General features: G+C 44.3%; 1 protein-coding gene across 3 annotated transcripts; it reads right to left on the bottom strand.

The window, feature by feature from the left end:
• Positions 1 to 1,207: 1,207 nt before the first annotated feature.
• On the bottom strand, positions 1,208 to 21,904 carry LOC122741069 (zinc finger protein OZF-like). Of its 3 annotated transcripts, none has more exons than XM_043984139.1 (6): positions 21,799 to 21,904; positions 19,343 to 19,615; positions 15,869 to 15,957; positions 12,561 to 12,687; positions 11,921 to 12,016; positions 1,208 to 3,925 (listed from the first exon to the last, which is right to left on the bottom strand). In XM_043984139.1, the coding sequence occupies exons 2-6, from the start codon at positions 19,374 to 19,376 to the stop codon at positions 2,325 to 2,327; spliced, it is 1,947 nt and encodes a 648-aa protein (XP_043840074.1). In that variant the 5' UTR covers positions 19,377 to 19,615; positions 21,799 to 21,904; the 3' UTR covers positions 1,208 to 2,324. The 3 variants fall into 3 exon arrangements, with proteins under 3 accessions (XP_043840074.1, XP_043840075.1, XP_043840076.1); XM_043984140.1 differs by having other exon boundaries at positions 19,343 to 19,612; positions 21,799 to 21,868; XM_043984141.1 differs by lacking the exons at positions 11,921 to 12,016; positions 12,561 to 12,687; positions 15,869 to 15,957; positions 19,343 to 19,615; positions 21,799 to 21,904 and adding an exon at positions 5,395 to 5,493.
• Positions 21,905 to 22,035: the final 131 nt, after the last annotated feature.

Below are 22,035 nucleotides of genomic sequence, written 5' to 3' on the forward strand. Positions count from 1 at the left end.
CTACCTTACAGGTTGTATCAAATGAAGCTATACATACATATATACAGATATATATATTTATACATACAAATAAGGCTATATATGTGTTTGTATATACATATATAGACTTATTTACATATATAACTTTGAATGACTTCAAGTGCTCCATAAATATTAGTTATTAACATATTCATCTTGCTTATGCTTAAATCTAATCACATCCCTTCCTCTGCTCAACACCTTTTAGTGACTTTCAATTGCCTATCAAAAAAAGTTCAAGCTTTTTAGCCATGGCAGTTAGAGCTCCCCTAAATTGGTATTGCCATACCTTTTCATCTCGTCATACGGATAGGATCATCATTGAATTGTTAAAGGATTTTTATTAAGTGCTTATTAAATGCAAAGCACTGTGCTATGTGCTGGGCATTAAAAATTGAATGTAAAATGTCATCTTCATGGAAAGAGCTGGAAGGAACATTGCGCTAAATGTGAAACTTTATTGGTTTGGGGGAAACTCTCAGTGTAGAAACTCTTTCCACTGATGAAGACTGGTGAACAATCTATAATTTTAGACCTTAGAGAGTCACCTGAGGGATTAAGGGATTTGCCCAGGGTCAAACAACCAGTATGTGTCAGGGACAAGATGTCCAGGCTGTCCTGACTCCAACACCATTACACCATGCTGTCTCTCGGCAATGACCCTAGATGTTATATGTTATGGGGTTAGGGCTATTAAAGTTTAATAGCCCACTAACTGAAGGACAGACACACCTTGAGAAGAGAGATAAGCCCATTAGGTGCAGCTGCTGCCTGAGGGGCACCAACAAGACAGAGACAGCTCCAAAAATCAGAACCGCCCCTCACCCAACTTCTCCAAACCCACCCCAATAAGGGACATTCCACCCTCAGGTGATCACCCCCATCTACCTTATATTAAGGCTTTTGTCTTTCTCCTGTTCAAGGAGATATCTCAGAAAATCATGTCTGTGCCATCTCCCCTCAAGAGAAGTTTTTGACTTCTCTCTAAATTCCTCTTCTCTAGAATCTAAATAAAAGATTATTTTATTCTAATTAGATTTGTGTGCTAGAGGGTATAATTCTTTTGGGGGGGTTGTTTTGTTTTGTTTTTCAGGGCAGTGAGGGTTAAGTGACTTGCCCAAGGTCACACAGCTAGTAAGTGTCAAGGGTCTGAGGTCAAATTTGAACTCAGGTCCTCCTGAATCCAAGGCTGGTGCTTTATCCACTGTGCCACCTAGCTACCCTCTGGGGTATAATTCTTTAAAGAGGAATACTTAAGAACCCCCATACCACCAATTTCCCTGTGACATTTTCTAATTTTCATTTTAACTGAGAAAGGTTAAATGACTTGCCCAAAGTCACATGGATAGATAGTAAATAGTAGGTCTAGGATTGGAGCCCAGTACCTGACACCAGGTTTAGTGTTGTCTTCTACATTCTAATTGCTTTTCATACATGTGCTATTTTCCAGCCAAACTAGATTATTCACTAAGTTTCTCCATGGCACCATTCTGTCCAGCCTCCAAAAATTTGCCCATGGTTTCTCTAAGCCTATAATATCCTTCCCATTGCCATCTATGTCTAATAAAATCCTACTGTTTTTTTTAAAGTTTGGATATCTTAATGTATTGTTATTGAATCTGAATTTCCTGACAAATCCTCTAATTCACATTATCTCCCATTCAGCGGTTTGTCTCCACTGTTTCTTTATATCACTGTATCAAATAGCCTCTCCTCCATGAAAACTTCTTTGATTTTCCCTACCCCTATCCCTTACTAGATATTATCTTTCCCTGCTTGGAATTCACAAACTTCTTACTATATATCTCATACAACATTCTCATATAAACCTCGTACATTGTTTTGTTGTAATTATGTGTCAGATTTTTTCCTTCCTTTTGACCCCATGTGATATGTCAAGGACCATCTTTGATTTAATCTCAAGTCCATAATACAATGTAACTTCAATTGTACCAAATTATATTTAATAGATATAAACAAGAGGAATAGAAAGGATAGTGTCATTTTCCACTCTCAAAGAAACAATAATGATGTAGTTGGTGGAAAAAAACCTAACACCTTGACTATTCAGTATTTAATAAATGATGAATTTATGACATCTCCCCATTATACCAACCCCACAATTCACCTCTAACATGAAGTCTCTGATGAAGAATGAACTATATTCATGACATTTATGGAGATTCTCCTCAGAAACAGTTATTTGATGATCTACAAGGTATTCCTCTGAAAGCTTTCCCAAACACATTATATTCAAAGGGTTTCTCTCCAGTACAAATTGTATTATGGTCAGCAAGGAATGCAGGTCATTTAAAAGCTATCCCACATTCATTACACTGGAAAGGTTTCTCTCCAGTATGAATTCTGTTATGTGCATTAAGGTTTCCCTTCCGGCTGAAGGATTTCCCACATTCATTACATTTATAGGGTTTTACTCCAGTATGAGTCTTCTCATGTGTATTAAGGTTTCCCTTCCATCTGAAGGCTTTCCCACACTCTTTACACTTATATGGTTTCTCTCCAGTATGAATTCTTTGATGTATATTAAGGCTTCCCTTCTGGTTAAAGGCTTTCCCACATTCATTGCATTCAAATGGTTTCTCTCCAGTATGAATTATTTTATGTGTTTTAAGATGTTCCTTTCGGTTGAAAGAGTTTCCACATTCATTACACTTATAAGGTTTTTCTCCATTATGAATTCTTTGATGTTGCATGAGGGATGAAGTCTTCCTCAAACCTTTCCCACATTGGTTACATTCAAGGTGTTTCTCACCTGTATGAATTTTCTTATGTTCCTTCAGGTATCTACGCCATTTGAAAGATATTCCACATTCATTACACTGAAAAGGTTTTTCTCCAGTATGAATTCTGGTATGAGCAATAAGGCTCCCCTTCCTGCTAAAGACTTTCCCACATTCATTGCATATATAGGGTTTCTCTCCAGTATGAATTTTCTTGTGTGTATTCAGGTTTCCCATCCAGTTGAAGGCTTGCCCACATTCTTTACATTTATAGGGTTTCTCTCCAGTGTGAATTCTCTGGTGTGCATTAAGGCTTCCCTTCTGGCTGAAGGCTTTCCCACATTCATTGCATTCAAATGGTTTCTCTCCAGTATGAATTCTTTGATGTTGTATAAGGGATGAGCTTTTCCTGAAGCCTTTCCCACACTCATTACATTCAAAGTATTTCTCTGCAGTATGATTTGTTTGCTGTTGAATTAGGTACTGGTTATTCCTGAAGGCTTTTCCATATTCCAATGGTTTCTCTCTGGTATGAATAAGCTTATGTATTTTAAGGTTTCCCTTTCGACTGAAGGCTTTCCCACATTCTTTACATTTGTAGGGTTTCTCTGCAATGTGAATTCTTTGGCTTGCACTAAGGCATGAGTTAATGTTGGAGGCTTTGCCACATTCGTTACATTTACATGCTTTCCCTTGAGTATGTATTCTATGGTAATAAATAAGGTTTGAGTGGTAGCTGAAGGGCTTTCTGCATTTATTATACTTAGACATTTTCTTGCCCAAGGAGATTCTATTATGTTTAATTAGGTCTGAAAATTGTTTAAAGTTCTTTCCAAGCATATCATATTTATAGGGACATTTTCCTACAGAAACCCTCTGTTGTGTATCAAAAATGGACCCGACACTGAGCTTTCTCCACCAAGTATTACCTTCATGAATACTTGGTTCATTTGAAGCTTTTCTGTGAGTGACTGTTACTTGCCTGCACTGTCTCTTTTGGTTGCCTTTCTGCCTCTCTAACCTGATACCATAATTCCAAATTTCTGCCAATTTAGAATCCTGGGGACCATTCTTTATAAGTCTCTTGCTGGATGACTCTCCTGTAGAAATACACTGCTTTAAAGCTGACTCAGTGATTCTGCATCTCATCTTCTGAGCAAGAGAACCTGAAAGAAACAAAGAGATGTCAATATACATTGCCTTCTGTTTTTGAAAAAAAAGGAAGTGGTTTGTACCAAATTCTAGATTTTGTCTCCTCATTCAAGGGCAATCAATCACTAATCTGGAATAGTCAAAGCATTCTTAGGGAAGATCTGCAGTCCTTAGTAAGTAAGGTTAAGACGCCTAGCCATCCAATTGCCATAATTTTAAAAAAATGGGAAATATGTTAATTCTGGCAACTAAAGACAGCTAAACCTGAAGCCAATTTAGGAATTTCTTATAAAACAGATGTCTTGTATGTCCTGAGGAAAAAAAAAAAGTATGGATCCATAATACTCAGGAATTTTTTTTTAAATAAGTTTTACTGATACCTTATATTTCAAATAATACAGACCTTTCTGGAAATGTACCCTGCCCCTTCGCAATTACCACACACAGATTGCATCCTCCTTCATAACAAAGAAAAACAGTGAAGCAAAATGAACTGACACAGTGACCAAATATGAAAGTGTATGCAATATGTCCCCTGCTTTTTTTTTTTGGTGGGGCAATGAGGGTTAAGTGACTTGCCCAGGGTCACACAGCTAATAAGTGTCAAGTATCTGAGGTTGGATTTGAACTCAGGTCCTCCTGAATCCAGGGCTGGTGCTTTATCTACTGCACCACCTAGCTTCCTCCCCTGCTTTTTTACTGAGAGCCAGAAGGTAGGATTCCTTATCTATTCTCTGGAACCAAAATTGGTTATTACAATTACTCTGAGTCTGGCTTCCAGTTAGTGTTCTTTTCATTTACATTATTACAGACAGTGTGTTTATTGCTTTCTTGGTTCTGCTTACTTCATGATGTGTCAGTTTGGGTGTCTTACCATATTTCTCTGAATTCCTCCTCTTTGCCATATCTTACAGCACAAAGATAATATTCCTCTATACTCATAGAACACAATTTCTTCTACCTTTCCCTGACTGAAATGTACCCACTTTTAGTTTTTTGGTAAAACATCACAAAAACTAATGCTATGGATATTTTAGCATATATAGGGTCTTTTTTTTCTTTGACCTCCATGGGATCTTAGGATCGATTTTATAGGAAGAGATGATGCAGAACCAAGTTCGTTTCTTTTTAGCTGGCAAATAAGAGATGCAGATATCAAATTACTTAGGTCAAAGGATTTCAAAAATTTTCAAATAAAGAAATCCATGCTATCAATAGTCATTACAAATGTTCAGAATCACTAGTGATCAGAGAAGTGAAAATCAAAGCAAAATAAAAAATGATCATTGTAGGAGGGACTGACGGAAAGCAGGCATACTAATATACAGCTAGTGGAGTTGTGAACTGGACAAGTCCCTCTGGCAAGGAATTTGGAATGATGCCATAAAAGGGATTAAATTGTGCATTTCCTCTGAACCAGCAACACAGCTCCTAAACTATAGCCCAAAGAAATTAAAGAAAGATGAAAAGGACGCATATGTACCACAATTCTTCCAGCATCTCTTTTTGTAGTGCCAAGGAAGTAGTAATTAAAGAGTGTCCATCAATTGGTGAATAGCTGAACAAATCACTGTCAATGCCGTGCAGTACCACTGTGCTGTAGGAAATGTTGAAGGGGATGGTTTCAGGGAAACCTATGAAGGGTTGTATGAACCGATGCAGAGTTAAGAGTAAAGTGAACAGAACCAAGAGAACAATTTATACCACAATAACAGTGTAAAGTGAACAATTTTGAAAGACATTAGGAACTTTGAGCAACACAATAATCAAACATGACTCCAGAGAAGCAATGATAAAAATAATATATAACACTTGCTTCCTAATAGAGGTGATAGACTTAGTGTGGAATGACACAAATTGTTTTTGGACGTGCCAATATGGGAATTTGTTTTATTTGATTATGCATATTTGTTTGAAGGTTTGTTTTTGCTTTTTTCCCCAATGACAACGGGGTGGGACAGAAGTAGAAAGGAGAGAAAACAGAACGTAGCTAATTGAAAAAAATTTTTTTTTAATTAAAAAAAGGAAATCTAGGATTTGCGCATTTTCTTTCTTTCTTTCTTTCTTTCTTTCTTTCTTTCTTTCTTTCTTTCTTTCTTTCTTTCTTTCTTTCTTTTTTTTTTTTTTGCGGGGCAATGAGGGTTAAGTGACTTGCCCAGGGTCACACAGCTAGTAAGCGTCAAGTGCCTGAGGTCGGATTTGAATTCAAGTCTTCCTGAATCCAGGGCCAGTGCTTTATCCACTGCACCACCTAGCTGCCCCCAAGGATTTGCTTTTTACTGGGCCATTTAACAAAATCTCAACATCTCTTTGTGGACCTTGAAGAATAAATATAGGTTGGCAGACAGCATAGCCCAATGGATTTGCAGCCAGTTAAATAAACATTTATTATTTGTTAATTTTTTAATGAATTAATCATTGAGGGATTTGGATGATTTGTATCAAATTCTCTAATTTAATTTTTAGACATCTATAGCTGGACCTGTTCTATTCAGTATTTTTATCAATACTTTTTTTTTTTTTGTGGGGCAATGGGGGTTAAGTGACTTGCCCAGGGTCACACAGCTAGTAAGTGTCAAGTGTCTGAGGCCGGATTTGAACTCAGGTACTCCTGAATCCAGGGCCGGTGCTTATCCACTGCGCCACCTAGCCACCCCCTTATCAATACATTTTATGAAAGTACAAAACTTGTCAATTCTGCTGCCGATATAAACGTATGTGTGATACTTACTCTATAATAATAATTAGTGTTACTGAAGACAGCCTAGAAGGCTGGCCTCAGACGTTAGAAAACCAGGGTTCAAGTCCTACCTCTGATATATGCTAGCTGTGTTAGGCCAGGCAAGTTAATTAAGCTTTCAGTGTCCCAGGCAATTCTCGGAGACCATGAGTTGCAGGGACTGTTGTTCATTTTGACTAACAGAAGGCATTACTTCACCAGGAAACTCCCTTGACTGATTAAATGGAAGGTCTGGACCAAAAAGGAATGTTGTTACTATTACTTGTAACAGAATGGGGAATGTTTAGTGTTTTTAAGTTATTGTAACGTTTGTAAAGCACTTGACACATTTTCACTTTACTTAACATTAATAGTAATGTATCAATATTAATATATTCGATGATAGATCAAGACTTCTTAACAACTCTTGCCAAGTAGGAAGAATGAGCCAAAACAGAGTAATATTTTACAAGAATAAACGTAATGTTCTGCACTTAAGTTCAAAACGTCAGCTCTCCAACGACAGGACTAGGGTTTGGAAGAAGGTTTTAGACCTGGGGATTTCAGACACCCTCAAGCTGTATGACCCCACGGGATTTTGTGGTCACTATGGCAGCAACTGGGTTGCATATTGTGTAAAGCACTTGGATGAACTGAGTTCAAATCTGACTTCAGACACATACTAGCTGTGTGACCCTGGCCAAGTCACCAAACCTGTCTCAGACTCAGTTTCCTCATCTATAGAATGGAGATAACACCTCATGGGTTGTTATGAGGATCAAATGAGATCACTTAGGAAAACCTCAAGGCACGAATACATGCCAGAGATAATGATCTGTAACCTACTCTATACTAGTAGTTCTGTTTGATCCAGGACATGATCACTGAAGGGAAATTTTGACAAACTGCAAGTACAAAGAAATAGGCACTGGGCTCTTGCAGGAGTAGCTAAATGCTATTCAAAGAGAAAACATGAACATTGATATAAAGAAAGCCTTGTCTAGAAGTCCCAGGAAGGTGGGACCAAGAGGCAATCTGTCCCCACAGTCTGCTGCAGCAGCTGGAGACAAGAACTCCAAGCGTGACAGAGTAAGGACTCGTGATGTCATTCCAGCTGGAGAAAAGCAACAAGCATTCTGCTGCGATTTTCCTAGAGTGTCTACTGTGCTCAAGGGAAAGCTCCTCACCCTACTGGAAGATAAGGAAAAGAGGAGAAAGGGGCCCTCCGAGTGAATGGACTGGGTGAAGGAGGTATTCCTCAAAAAGATGGAAGAAAAGCTTTAGGTTGTTTTGTTTTTAAAGGAAAAGGATATGAAGATCCAAACCAAAACCCTTGCCTGTGTCAGGAGGCTGAAAGACAGTAGACTATAAAAAAACCACAAGGAAAGGACCACTAAACAAAGAGAGAGTGTTGAAGATACTGCTAAACCATGAGGAGTTCTGGGCAAGAAATCAAAGCCCTTGGGGGGCAGGGGTGATGTCTCCACTAGGGCAGCCAATGGATGGCAAGAGATTCAAGAGAAAGAGGCCGACTGGGGAGATGGAAAGCTGGTTAAGAAGATGGGCAGAGGGGCAGCTAGGTGGCACAGTGAGCACCGGCCCTGGAGTCAGGAGTACCTGAGTTCAAATCTGGCCTCAGACACTTAACACTTACTAGCTGTGTGACCCTGGGCAAGTCACTTAACCCCAATTGCCTCACCAAAAAAAAAAAAAGAAGAAGAAGATTGGCAGAGGCTGTTTTTGCTTTTTCTCTAGTGCTTGGTACTATCCCTGGTGCGAAGTAAGGATTTAATAAGTGGTTGTTGTTGGGGGCTGCTAGGTGGCACAGTGGATAAAGCACTGGCCCTGGATTCAGGAGGACCTGAGTTCAAATCCAGCCTCAGACACTTGACACTTACTACCTGTGTGACTCTGGGGAAGTCACTTAACCCTCATTGCCCCTCACAAAAGAAAAAGTGGTTTTTGATTGACTTCTTGCATCTCAGATTAAAATAGAGTCACCAAAGGCTCTTTGCCTAGGAAGGAGTGTACTTAACACAAGGTCTGGTTAGAAGGTATTTGCCCTGGGTCTTTAGACTCTAAGGAAGGAGGCCAGGAGCAAACACTGCCTATGCGTAGCTAAAACCTGCATGCCTTTTAGGAGAATAGCTACTATACTGGAAAAAAAGCAGTGTTCCAAAATAATTCACAGTAGATAAACAACCAAAGCAGAAGCCAGCAGATCTTTATATGCAAGTATTCAAGGTACAAGTAATAAACAGGTGACCTAGAGATAAATTTGATATTACATCTATCACTGAGAGTTGGTGGGGTGCAAAATGGCTTTGGATTGCAAGAAAACATCAGGAGTGTATGGTGGACATGAGGCATGGCTGAGGCCTTCATGACATGCTGGGTCATGGGTGCTCACTGACTCATCAGGACAACTTGGGCATGGGGAGAATACAAAGTTGAATGGTATAAAGTCTAAGAGCATGGTCCCTGAAAGTCTCCAAGTAGAGACTGGGTGTCCACTGGTCAAGCACATTATAATAGAGATCCCTTTCAGGAAAGGGATGGATTGGAGAGCAGCTGAAGCCCCTTTCAACTGTAAAAAAACATTATGCATAGACATAAAAGGTGATACCATAGGTAAATTAGGAGAGGAAGGAATAGTTTACCTCTCAGATTTATGGAAAGAACAATTTATGGCCAAACAAGAGAGAGAGAATATTATGAAATGGATGATTTTGATTACATTAAATTAAAAAGGTTTTGTACAAATAGAAGCAATACATTCAAAATTAGAAGGGAGACAGAAAACTGGGAAACAATTTTTATAGCCAGTACTTTTGATAAAGGCCTCATTTCTAAAATATATAGGGAACTAAATCAAATTTATAAGAAGAAAAGTCATTCCCCAATTGAGAAATGGTCAAAGGATATGAACAGGCAATTTTCTGATGAAGAAATCAAAGCTATCTATTGCCATATGAAAAAATGCTCTAAATCACTATTGATTAGAGAAATGCAAATTAAAACAACTCTGAGGTACCACCTCATACCTATCAGATTGGCTAATATGACAAAAAAGGAAAATAATAAATGTTGGAGAAGCTGTGGAAAAATTGGAACACTAATGCATTATTGGTGAAATTGTGAACTGATCCAACCATTCTGGAGAGCAATTTGAAACTATGACCAAAGGGCTATAAAGCTGTGCATACCCTTTGACCCCACTATTAGGGCTTTTCCCCAAACAGATCATAAAAAAGGAAAAAGGAACCACATGTACAAAAATAATTATAGCTGCTCTTTTTGTGGTGGCAAAGAATTGGAAATTGAGGGGATACCCATCAATTGGGGAATGTCTGAACAAGTTGTGGTATATGAATGGAGTGGAATTCTATTGTGCTGTAAGAAACCAATGAGCAGGCGAATTTCAGAGAAACCTGGAAGGACTTAACATAAACTGATGCTGAGTGAGGTGAGCAGAATCAGGAGAACATTGTACACAGTATTAACAACATTGTATGTTGATCAATTGTGATAGACTTGATTCTTCTCAGCAATACAATGGTCCAAGATAGTTCCAAAGGACTCATGATGGAAAATGCTCTCCAAATCCAGAAAAAAGAACTATGGATACAGATCAAACCATACTATTTCTACTTTTTGTTTTTTTGTTTTGTTTTGTTTTTTTGCAGGCAATGGGGGTTAAGTGACTTGCCCAGGGTCACACAGCTAGTAAGTGTCAAGTGTCTGAGGCTGGATCTGAACTCAGGTACTCCCGAATTCAGGGCCGGTGCTTTAACCACTGCGCCATCTAGCTGCCCCTACTTTTTTGTTTTTCTTTTTTGAGGTTTTTCCTTTTTGTTCTGATTCTTTTTTTACAGCATGACTAATGCAGAAATGTTTAATGTGATTGTACATATATAGCCTATATTGGATTGCTTGCTGTCTTGGGGAGGGCGAAAATTTGGAACTAGAATTCTTATAAAAATAAATGTCAAAAACAAACTCTACATATAACTAGAAAATAATAAAATACTTTTATGATTCAAAAAACCCCACCATTCTGCAGTGTTTCTGAGAGGAGAAATACAATGAAGATCGGTTCATTTAGACAGAAGAGAAGCAGCATGAGACAATGGTAAAAGCACTTGGAGAGCAGAAACCCTGGATTTGAGCATCAAAGTCATAACGCTTAGTAGCCAAAGACAAATCAAAGTCTCACTGAGTCACATACATGTCATCTAAAAAAATGGGGAGAACACATTCGCTACTGGCCTCTTCTATGGAAGGTGCAGATCTCAAAGGAGGTAAGCTATTGTTATGGTCATGGAAGTCAGCAGCATCATGATGATGAGAATACTAATTTTAAAATAAAGTATTGGGGGAAAAACAGATTAGAGCATCTTAAGAAAGAAAGGGGCTAAGAGGAAATGGAGAAAATGTAGCTGACAGCTTATGGGATTTGGCAGTGAAAAGACAGCTGCCATTTATACAGCACCAACTGTATGCCAAATGCTGTGATAGTGCTTTACAGGGGTGGCTAGGTGGCGCAGTGGATTAAGTACCGGCCCTGGATTCAGGAGTACCTGAGTTCAAATCTGGCCTCAGACACTTGACACTTACTAGCTGTGTGACCCTGGGCAAGTCACTTAACCCCCATTGCCCCGCAAAAAAAAAAAAAATAGTGCTTTACAAATATTATCTCCTTTAACCATCCCAACAACTACGGGATGTAGAGATGCTATTTATATATGTGTGTGTGTGTGTGTGTGTGTGTGTGTATGTATGTGTGTGTGTATATATATATATATATATATATATATATATATTTTGCAGGGCAATGAGGGTTAAGTGACTTGCCCAGGGTCACACAACTTGTAAGTGTCAAGTGTCTGAGGTTAGTTTTGAACTCAGGTCCTCCTGAATCCAGGGCTGGTTTTTTATCCACTGTGCCACCTAGCTGCCCCCCCGAGGCAGGATTTGAAAATAGTAAAGGTCAGACTTACTCTTACATGAAAGCACAAGGAAGGGCACATGTGAAGAAGCAGGTGTTACAGATGGAGGAAGAGGAGAAAAGGAAAAGGAGGAGACCCAGAGTTCTCCTGAGGCAAGAGGGAAAGATGAGGGTGTCTGTACCAGAAAAGCCATCTGATGAAAGGAAGGACAGGAGGTGGCTCGAGGAAGGAGCCCAGGCCTAATCCCCAGGCCAGAGGGCCTTGAAGAAGAGCCTCCATCCAGCATTTCACAGGGAGTGAGCACACCATCTCTATCTGCTGTGGGGCTTTTATTTACTTACCCAGGTAAGTGCTCGGTGGGACTTTTCCCTCCACAGTCCATGGTGCTTCTTTCCTCTCTAACTGGGAGATTGTGTTGGGTTTGGAAACGGGAAGACCTGCTCGATGGAAAATAAATGGGAATATGCTGAGGATTTAACATTAGCCTTTTTTTTTTCTTTGGGCAAATGAGCCTCCATCACATGGAACCAGAGTGTGGTATCAAGCACCTCAAAAGGCTGTACTGTGTAATACTCCCTGGAAATATCAAGGTCAGGGTTGTTTTCAGTTTGGGCCCAGAAAATCCATTCTCTTCTAAGGAGATGGGAAGCTCTCCTTTTGTGCCTTCAGGGACTACCTGGGGACTCTAATGGAGAATATCTGACCTGGATGAAAAGGCAGGAAGGAAGACATAGCTTTAGGGGCAGCACCATAAAGCTGTATGGAGCTTCACGGGGGAAGGGGGAACAGAAAGACTCTTGGGCATCAAAAAGGATTTAGGAATTTCACCATGTTATGTGGATTCATGGGAATATTTATTTACATCCAGGCAAAACTCAGCTGAGCAGTTTAGACATCACCCAGCCTTTCAGAGCAAAAAAAAAAAAGCAATGACATATGCAATGGATATATGACGATTCATGAGAGAGAAGGCATCCATACCAAGGGAGACGAAGTTCTCATAGTTCTCCAGCATCACATCCCTGTACATGTCCTTCTGAGCTGGCTCCAACAGCCCCCATTCCTCCTGGGAGAAGTTCACGGCCACGTCTTGGAACGTCAATGACACCTGAAATAGTGAAACACTGTTCACCCAAGCACCTGACAGAGAAACACGAAGCCGGCAGGATGTGGAAGGGGGCTCTCACAGCAACTTTCATGTCAAATATCTCCTGAGGGCCCAAGTACTCTGACCATCGCTTTGAACTACATTCTATACTGTACAAACAATTTTACCCCAGTAAATTCAGGAGTAAAGACAATTGTGATGGATAGCTGATAGAATTTATAGGGAATCAATACACATGCATAAAAGCAGTAGCTACTCTCTAGGAGACAAACAGGCAGAGGCTAAGCCTGGCTCACAGGAGACAGCAAATAGTAAATCAGCGCTCTGAAAATTGTCCGGCATCACCAGTCATACCCATACCATTACAGGTATGGTGATGCCATTGATCCCATTGATGCAGAAAGCACCTCTCCCACAATGCACATCACACCCCATCCAGGCTGCCTGGTCTGTGTCTCTTCTTCAAGCTCTCCCCAAAGCTCTCCCAACATGCTGACAGCCTTTCTCCATCTCTCCCACCATGTTCCAAGGGTACCAAAGAGCATTCTGGCTGTCCACCTGCTCCTCGCAGGGTTCAAGTTCACATTAGAAGCACTGAAAGCAGGAAGCATAGTCTAATCCCACAGGAGAGCCAAGTGACATAGCCTATATAAATTCCAGGTAGGGCCCTCACTGCCCCATACAAAACCAATCCCCAATGTATAGATGACTGCTGAAGGACTTTAAGGCACTCATAGGTCTATTCATCTATAGGGATCAGAAGGTCTGCCTCACAGCCAACAGCCCCACCATGCTGTCTAACTGGGCATTGAGACCCACATAATGGGGCTCTCAGTGGGAGAATGCCCTTCAGCCCTCCCGGAAGGGTCTGCCACAGATGCTGCTGCTGCCGCCGACACCATCAGGGCCACAGACACAGACACTGACCTGAACCTCCCACGGCCAAGGAGCTCATCCGCCCTGGACCTGGGCTCCTCGGCCTCCTGCCTTGTAACACAAGAGACCCCAAAGAGACGCCCCTGCAGCCTGCCCCACATGCTGCACTCACGCCTCCCCAGAGGACGCGTGGGAGCAGGAGATGCCCCTCTCTTCCTGCCTGCCCTGTCTATGCTCCCTCCGGTGAGGGCTGTGATCTCCACTCTCAGATGGGTGTGTGGTCGGGCTGGCACAAGAAACACAAGTCCTGTTCCAGCGCTGTGCTCGTGCCCCGTGTTTCCAGGCCCCTCTGTCTCCTCCTAGTTGTGGCTTTCTGCACCACTGGGAGTCCCTCTTACTGTAAGCATGGCCCAGGGTAAGACCTTCTGGGCCCCTGGGATCTGGCCCCAAACCCTTTCCTTGTTCTCTTGTGCCAAAGACTCTCAGATTTGTAGAATATGTCACAGAACCATAGGTCTGGAGCTAGAGGGGCCCACAGAGACCCTTGAATCCAGAGCTGTCATTTTATAGATCAGGAAGCTGGGGCACAGGGTCACATAACTCCTAAGAGCCTGAGGTAGGATTTGACCTCAGGGCCTATGACTCCAAGTCCTACACTCTACCCCCTGCACCACATTGCCTCCAAGTGGGAACTCTCATCCTCTGCCCACTTTGAGCCTCACGAAGAATTTGAATTCTTAAGCTTTGGCATGACCCCATCCTGGCTGGACCCTGGCTACAAATGGAAGAAGGAATGAGCAAGGGGCTGTTTTCCCTCCTAGCCGATTCACAAAAGGCCTGTGACTCAAAAAAATCACTGACCCCCTTTGACTCTTGCGGATGTGCCGATCTCCTTCCTCTCGGACAACTAGGGACGTCTCTTCTGGGACACCCATGAACCCCCAGCCCCACCATCTTGTCCCCTAGCAAGGAACTTCTAAGTCCTCAGTGGGGCAAGAGCACCGGGGTGTCAGAGGATGCTCCCAGGGGGACCCTGGGTCAGGGGGTGATGCAAGTTGTACAAAAACTGTCCCCATGGCTCCTCGTGCATCCAAGGCCCTGCCCGGGGAAGTGCACCATCTGTGCCCTTGGATGCATGTGCTCGGCCTCTCCTGTCCAACACCCACACTCCAGCTTCCCAGCACCAACTGCTTGTCGGGCACCTCCTTGTAGACATAAAGATTTCTTCAAACCTGCACAGGTAGTTACCCCAGCACTTGGCACAGTGCCTAGGACACAGCCAGTGTTTAATAAATACCCACTGACCAACTGCATGAATGCCACCCCAGATGTCCCACAGGCCATTCACAGAGAACTCCCCACCATCGTACAGAACATGCAGAGCCAGACGGCCCTGCCCTGAGCTGTGGCCACTGAAGTCAGAGGAGGATGTGCTCTGGCCGTCCAGGTCCATCGCCCTCTCCTCCCTGTCTCCCAGGGGAACCACACGGGAAGCCTCAACCTCACGAAACTTCCACAGAATGAGGGGATCCGGGTGGGTGGCGTTACTACAAAGGTTTAACTACCAGCTCAGCCTTGGAGATGCGAGGGCTGAAGCCCAAGCAGCCTCTCCACCCTCCATTCTTTTGTCCTCTTTCTCCTCCTAGGGATCCTGAGAAATCACTGCTGTCTGACCTACTCCTGTGGGGCAGTTGCACGAGGTCCTGCCCCTTGGGCTGAGGCCCCCCCACAAAGCAAGACTAATCCCAAAGGGGCAACAGCGAGCCTAACAGGCAGCGTGGAAGAGCATGCTGGAATTAAGGTCAGTGAAGTGTGAGGCCACAGGGAGACCCAAAGGAGGGGGGGTGGACAGTCTGTGTGTGAAGGTCTCGAAGCTTTCAGCTGCTTTGTGATCCTCAGCGTGCATTGTCCCTTTTGGTCTTGGCATTAGTGTCCCCACCCTTAGCACAGAAAGACCAGCTTGTATACCAGAAAGAACACGGGATTGGGGGGGGGGGGGCTAAGGCTGAATCTGAGCTCTATCATTGTCCGCTGTGTGATCCTAGGAATGTCACGTGGCCTTGCTGGGACTCTGCTTTCTCTGAAAGCCGAGAACATTAGAACTGATGACTCTAAGGTGCCCTCTAAAGCTAGTCCTGTGGTCCCCGTCCATAAGAGACAGGCTATTCGGTGGGAGGACAGACTGAGGTTTTGGTCCATTGATGCGAGCAGAGGGAAGAAAGAAGATGAGGGAAAAGGGAGAGATGCACCCACACCTTGAGAGATTGAGATGGAATCCCAGGAAAGACAGGAAAGCCTAACTCACCTGGGACTTGGCCATCAGGGACCTGGAAGCCATTCCTTCTTCCTCTGTAATTCTTTCTTGGGGAAGGGCAGAGTCTTGAGAAGACAGAACTGAGGAAGGAGAGAGAAGTTACAAGGGGGACAGCCTTGCCTTGCTGCTGCCCACCCCAATGTCAAGGAAGTGAGTTGCGTAGGGCCAGTGTGGCTCCTTTTGGAGAGGGTTACTCGACCGGTGGGTTAGGAGAATGCCAGGGATACAGTTTAGTTCATGCTGTTCTTGTGGACAGGATGGAGATCTGGGCTGGGTAATAACAGGTGGATTACAAAATGATTCAGGGGCAGCTAGGTGGCGCAGTGGACAGAGTGCCAGCCCTGGAGTCAGGAGGACCTGAGTTCAAATCCAGCCTCAGACCTTGACACTTACTAGCTGTGTGACCCTGGGCAAGTCACTTAACCCCAATTGGCTCACACACACAAAAAATGGTTCAGTGGCTATACACAAAGAAATCATTCAGAACATCAACCGCAGGATTTTCAGTCACCTGTAGTCACACAGTGAAGAAGGGTGTCTTGTGTACACACACACACAAGCACAATGAGTGTGGACATGAGATACGCATATGTATTCCAGGCAGCCATCCAAGAAGGGAGAGTTACACGGCAAGCTCATTAGGTATAATTTATTCCTGAAGCTTCTTTTTAATCCACATTTCCCACTAACAGATTTAAAGTGCTGCATAAATGTTTGCTATCATTAAGGGAAGCACACTACCCAGAATGAGGGAGGTGGGCGTCCTCTGTTCTGATCAAACCCCCTCTGTCCTATCGAGTTCCCTTCCAAGCAGAGACACCGGCGAGGATGGTGATCAGAAAACGTGGATCAGGTGTCCACAGGAGGGAGGCTGGGAATCCTGGTAGGGTGGAGGTTAGACAAACTGACTCCGAGGTCCCTTTGGATTCTGAGATGCTCAGATAATGCAGAGCCTCGAAACTGAGCTACATGAGGACTACTTCAGGGAACAAGGGATAGTTAACCTGGGAAAGAGAAGGGTGTGCAGGACAGCGCCTGTCTTAAGTATCTAAGGAGCGATCACACCAAAGGCAGATCATACTATTGTTGCTTCACTGTGTGAGAAAATAATGGGGTTTTGGTACTCCCAGAGTCCGTCTCCCCACCCCCACCCCCCACCCCCGCCCCCTGCCCCATGAGAAAGCCTGGCCTGACCTTTCTTAAGGCCAGCCCAGAGTCAGCAAGTTACCTCACTCCAAACCACACCCACCTGAAAGCCTTGTTCTCACCAGAGGATCTGTTCTCTGGGCTCTGACATCCGCACAACTGTGCCGAAACACCCTCAAATCCGGTGAACCAATAGATTTGAACGATGCTAGCCAATGAGCTTTGGGCAGGCTCTGCCCCTTCCCTCAGAGAGCTTACACTCGCTGATTGCACTGTTTGGCCTGGGAACTTGATGAGAGCAGACACAGTCCATTAGGGTTCCCCATTTTCTCTCTCTCTCTCTTCTATTTCCTAGCTAGGCTTTTCTATCTTTCAGAGCCATGTGCACTTTCTTTACTAATACTTAATATGCTTCAATAAATGCTTAATGCCCCACACTGGTGTAGTAACCTCTAATTTCTAAGTAACAAACATAATAAACCCCAGCTAATTTTCCCTACACTTGGGACAGAAATAGGGTGACCACATATAGTTTTGCTCACCACAACTGCAAGGGCAGACCCAAACCAATGGGTGAACCTCACAGCTAGCACAGGGATGGGACCTCAGAGACCATTGACTCCAACAACCTCAGTTTACTGATGAAGGAACAGGCTCAACTAGGGAGATGAGCTGCTCCAGGTCACACGGGGAGGGAGTGTCAGAAGTGAGATGACACACCTTCCTCCCCTTGTGTGGGCTGGACCAAATGACCTCCCTGGATTCTGTGATGTCATGTCAAAGCCACGTCACCTTGTGTTTGATAAAGCTACTAGACTTATAATGGGGAGGACATGGGATCCTTGTCTTACAGCAAAAAACTGAAAAATTCTCTCAAGGATAAGAACCATTCAAAAGAAAGGTGGCCCCTTCCCACAATCAGCTGGTTCCTCCAAGAACCTCCCTTTGAAGGAAAATGCCCAGGCCAGCCATGCCTTTATCCCCTTCCCAAGTGGGCTCCCAAGTCTCTGGCCTTTGTCTCCCATGCTCCCTGTGCCTGTGCCTCCCTGCGCCCTCCCTGCTTTTTACCTCCCTTTATGTGTTGTTCTCACCCACTAGAATGCAAGCTCCTTTCTGCTTATGTCTGTAATCCCCTGATTAGCTCAGTGTGTGGCACATACTTAGGTAGAAGCTCCTTAGGGCAGAGCAGAGCAGAGCATGACCTCTCACCTCCTCTACCTCTTTCAAGGTAGTCCAAGCTCATGTTAGCTCGTTGGGGTGCCACGTAACAGTGAAGACTCATCATGAGTTTGCCATCCAATAAAACCCTAGATTTGTGAGGAAAATTGCTAGCCAAGCTTCCGCCATCTTGTACTGGTGAAACTGACTTTACGTTTATCCTTGCTGAATGTAATCCTCTTAGGTTCAGGCCAATGCTCCAACCTCTTGAAATCTTTGTGGATCCTGCCTCTGCCCTCCGGTATGCTGACTGTCCCTCCCAGTTTGAGGAACATGGTATCTATGCCTTTACCTGAGCCTCTGATAAGAATGTTCAACAGCACAGGGCCAAGCACAGATAGGTCCATGGGGTGAAGTCCCCTGAAGACCTCCTGACAAACCAGCATTGAACCCTGAATGGCAACTCCTTGAGTCTGGCCATCTGACCAGTCCAGAATCCCTCCAACTGTATCATAATTTAGTCAGCATCTTCCCAAATGACATGTATTACTGTACCAAATATTTCACTAAAACCCTGGCAAACTAGATCTGAGGAATTTCCCTCATTTACCAGTTTATTATCCCTATCAAAAAAAGAAATAAGGTTAGAGTGGCATGGCTGTTCCTGATGAAGGCCTGCCGGCTTTCTAAATGTCCACTAACCATTCTTTTTTCTTTCTTTCTTTCTTTTTTTTTTTGGTGAGACAATTGGGGTTAAGTCACTTGCCCAGGGTCACACAGCTAGTAAGTGTTAAGTGTATGAGGTCAGATTTGAACTCGGGTCCTCCTGACTCCAGGGCCGGTGCCTTATCCACAGTGCCACCTAGCTGCCCCCCACTAGTCATTCTTTAATGAGCAAGGATGTTTAACAGGACTCAAAGTGAAACCTTCTGGCCCATATTTTACTGACTCTGTTCTCTTCCCATTTTGGACAATTGGGACCAACTCTCCAATCCTGTGGGACCTCTCCTGTTTGTAGGTATGTGTGCTTGGGGGAGGGGGAGGAAGGAGATGAGCTCTGGGGTTGGCTCTTCTCTTTCAACCCCTTCTTTGCATACCCTCTCCTCAGAAATTTCCTCCCCCCTCTTTCTCTCTCCCACATTGGGCTGCTGTACTTCTCACCTCTCTCCTGAAGCACAAGGCCCAAGCTCTCCATAGTTGGAACCTCCCAGATGAGTTTTCCCAAGTTGGGCGTCCTCAGCCCGAGTGGCTGAACTACTGAGGCCTCAGCAGCTCCTTCTCATCTGTCTCTGCACAGAAGCTCCGGTGGAAGGTCTGTTTCATCCTAGGATGGACTCTTGCATCCTCAAGCTTGTCCCCCAACACCTTTACCTTCCTACAAAGCAGGGGCTCAGGGGCTCCAGACTGGGCATCTGTGGACTCCATCAAGGGCTGCTGGGACCAAAGACAAGGAAGAATCAGCAGAAGGAAAGCAGCACCACTCATCCCAACTCAAGGCCTTGTCCATACATATGGCCAGAATAGGTTTACGATCCACTGCATTGATTAGACACTGAACCAATGTTGAGTGGATGTAATTCTCAATCTTGGCCATGGAAGAGAGGTGACAGAAACACTTCCTCTCCATAAGGAAGTGGATGAGAGGGAAGAAAGGCCTCATGAAGAAGGGGTGGGTTCATTGAACTGGTTAACTAGGCTTAACTAACTAAGCTAAGTTAATTAAGTAGCAGAGTGAGGCCTGAGCAGGGGTAATGATCTGAGAGAGAAGAGTGGGCTGGAGTGAGCAGAGGGAGTGGTGGAGACAGAACGGGCCGAGGAGGAGTAAAGCATAAAGAGATGGAAGGATGGGTGGTTGGGTCCACTTAGAAGGTTCTAGAGAGTTCTAGATCATGGAGGTAACGGTGATGGTGAGGCCTCACCAGTGTGGGCAGGTGGAGTGAAGGTGTGGTCCAAGTTGAAGAATCTGATAAAGTTGGAGGATGGGGTGGGGGGAGTTGAGGGGACAACAACTAGACTGATACCAGGGAATAAAAAGCAGAGACTGGGGTAGAACAAAAAGAGACCATGAGCCATGTGCTACACTCCTAGAGAGAGGAGAAATAACACAGGGGTCCCACAGAGGCAGAGGGAGCAGCCAGGAGTGATGAGGAGGGCCAAGGATTATACCTGCTCCTCCTGGGTCTGGGCTTTAGGGCAGAGGAGAGGGGCAAGTCCTGGGGAGGGGGATGGCTTTCTGGGAGTACAAAGAGGTGGAAAGAAGGAGGGGGCAGAGGTCACCATGACAGAGTGGAGATTCCAGAGGACACCATGACAGGGGATGCTAAAGCAGCATCAAACATCGGGAGGGCTGAGGTGTGTTAGCAAAGGAAACGGGCATCCTCCTGGGCAGCTGGTGACTCTGCCTCCTAGAGATGTGGAGAGAAAGGGTGGACAGAACCCAAGACGAGGCATGGTACCACGAGGCTGACACTCTCACTGGTCAAACAGGATAGCTGAGGGCAGTGAAAAGCCTCAAGGGGAAGGAGAAGGGAATGAGCATTTGTAGAGTGCACAGAGTGCCAGGCCTGGAGTCAGGAAGACTCATCTTCAAATTTGACCTCAGACACTTCATAGCTGTGTGACCCTGGGCAAGTCACTTAACCCTGTTTTCCTCAGTTTCTTTATCTATAAAAAAAGTTGGAGAAGGGAATGGCAAACCACTCTAGTATCTTTGTCAAGAAAACCCCAAATGGGGTGAGGAAAAGTCAGATACAAGTGAACAACAACAAATGTATATGCTAAACATCACTTAAAACAAACCACTTCATTGGATCCTCACAACAACCCCTAGAGGTACATACAGTTAAGGAAAGTAAAGCAGAGGTGAAGTGACTTGCCCAGGGTCACACAGCTAGTAGGTGTCTAGGGCCAGAACTGAATTCAGGTCTTCCTGACTCTAGGCCCAGTACTCTTATCCACTGCACCATAGCTGCCTCCATTTCCTTATTTATAAAATGGAGATAAAGTTGTCAAAGAAGATGGGATGTTATAAAGCACTCTGCAGACCTTGTACAAGTGCTATGTCCGAAGGGACCTCATTGAGAAGGAAAGGAGTAAAAATGAAAGTTTATTATCAATGATTATTTTTACTGTTTTGTTTGGGTTTTTTTAGGTCAGCTGGATGATAAAGTTCCTAAAGGGAAGTAAAATGTCATTAGCCTGGAGAGGAATTCAGAAAAAGGCGTGTCTACTTGATCCCCTGGGTAATAGGGAGCCAGTGGAGTTTATGGAGCAGGGGAGTGTTCTGGTTGGAAGTGGGAGCGGTAGCATCCCTGAGCTGGGGCTGGAGGGAGCCTTGTCAGTTACATCCCTTGAATCCTTTTTGCTGAGAAGAGATGTCAAGTGCCTTGCCCAAGGTCACATGGGTAATAAGTGGCAGAGGGGAATTCGAACCCATAGCCTGTGATAGCTGAGACTGAAAGAAAAGGGACCCTTGGTCAACACCCCCTGCCCTGCCCCGCCCCGCCCCCTCGAAACACACACCCCTCGCCACCCCGCCCTCACCGCTGTCCAGAGCCGAAAATACGCACACGCACTCACACGCACACGCACACACGCACGCACACACACTCACTCACCTACTCGCCCTCCAATGTCCAGCTCCCTCCGAGTTACTCTGAAAACAAAGGGATGAAAGCAAGACCCACCGAGAAGTGCGCCTGCGCTAGCTGAGTTCTGAACTACGATTCCCAGAATCCCTCGGTGCCGCAAGCAGCGGGAGGGGCCGCGCATGTGTCATACGTGTTGGGTTTCTGGGAATTGGAGTCTTCCTAGTAGGCAACTTTGAGGGCCGTTTGGTCTCTACTCGCGCTCCC

The sequence above is a fragment of the Dromiciops gliroides genome, chromosome 2, assembly GCF_019393635.1.
Source record: "Dromiciops gliroides isolate mDroGli1 chromosome 2, mDroGli1.pri, whole genome shotgun sequence".
Classification (NCBI taxonomy): Eukaryota; Metazoa; Chordata; class Mammalia; order Microbiotheria; family Microbiotheriidae; genus Dromiciops; species Dromiciops gliroides.

Excerpts from the sequence above, each read along its gene's own strand:
- LOC122741069 (XM_043984139.1), bottom strand. The coding sequence starts at position 19,376 with ATGGAGAGCTTGGGCCTTGTGCTTCAGGAGAGAG. Across the intron at positions 15,958-19,342 it reads CCTTGTGCTTCAGGAGAGAG|TTCTGTCTTCTCAAGACTCT; the intron begins GTGAGAAGTACA and ends CTCCTTCCTCAG. Across the intron at positions 3,926-11,920 it reads CCCACCGAGCACTTACCTGG|GTTCTCTTGCTCAGAAGATG; the intron begins GTAAGTAAATAA and ends TGTTTCTTTCAG.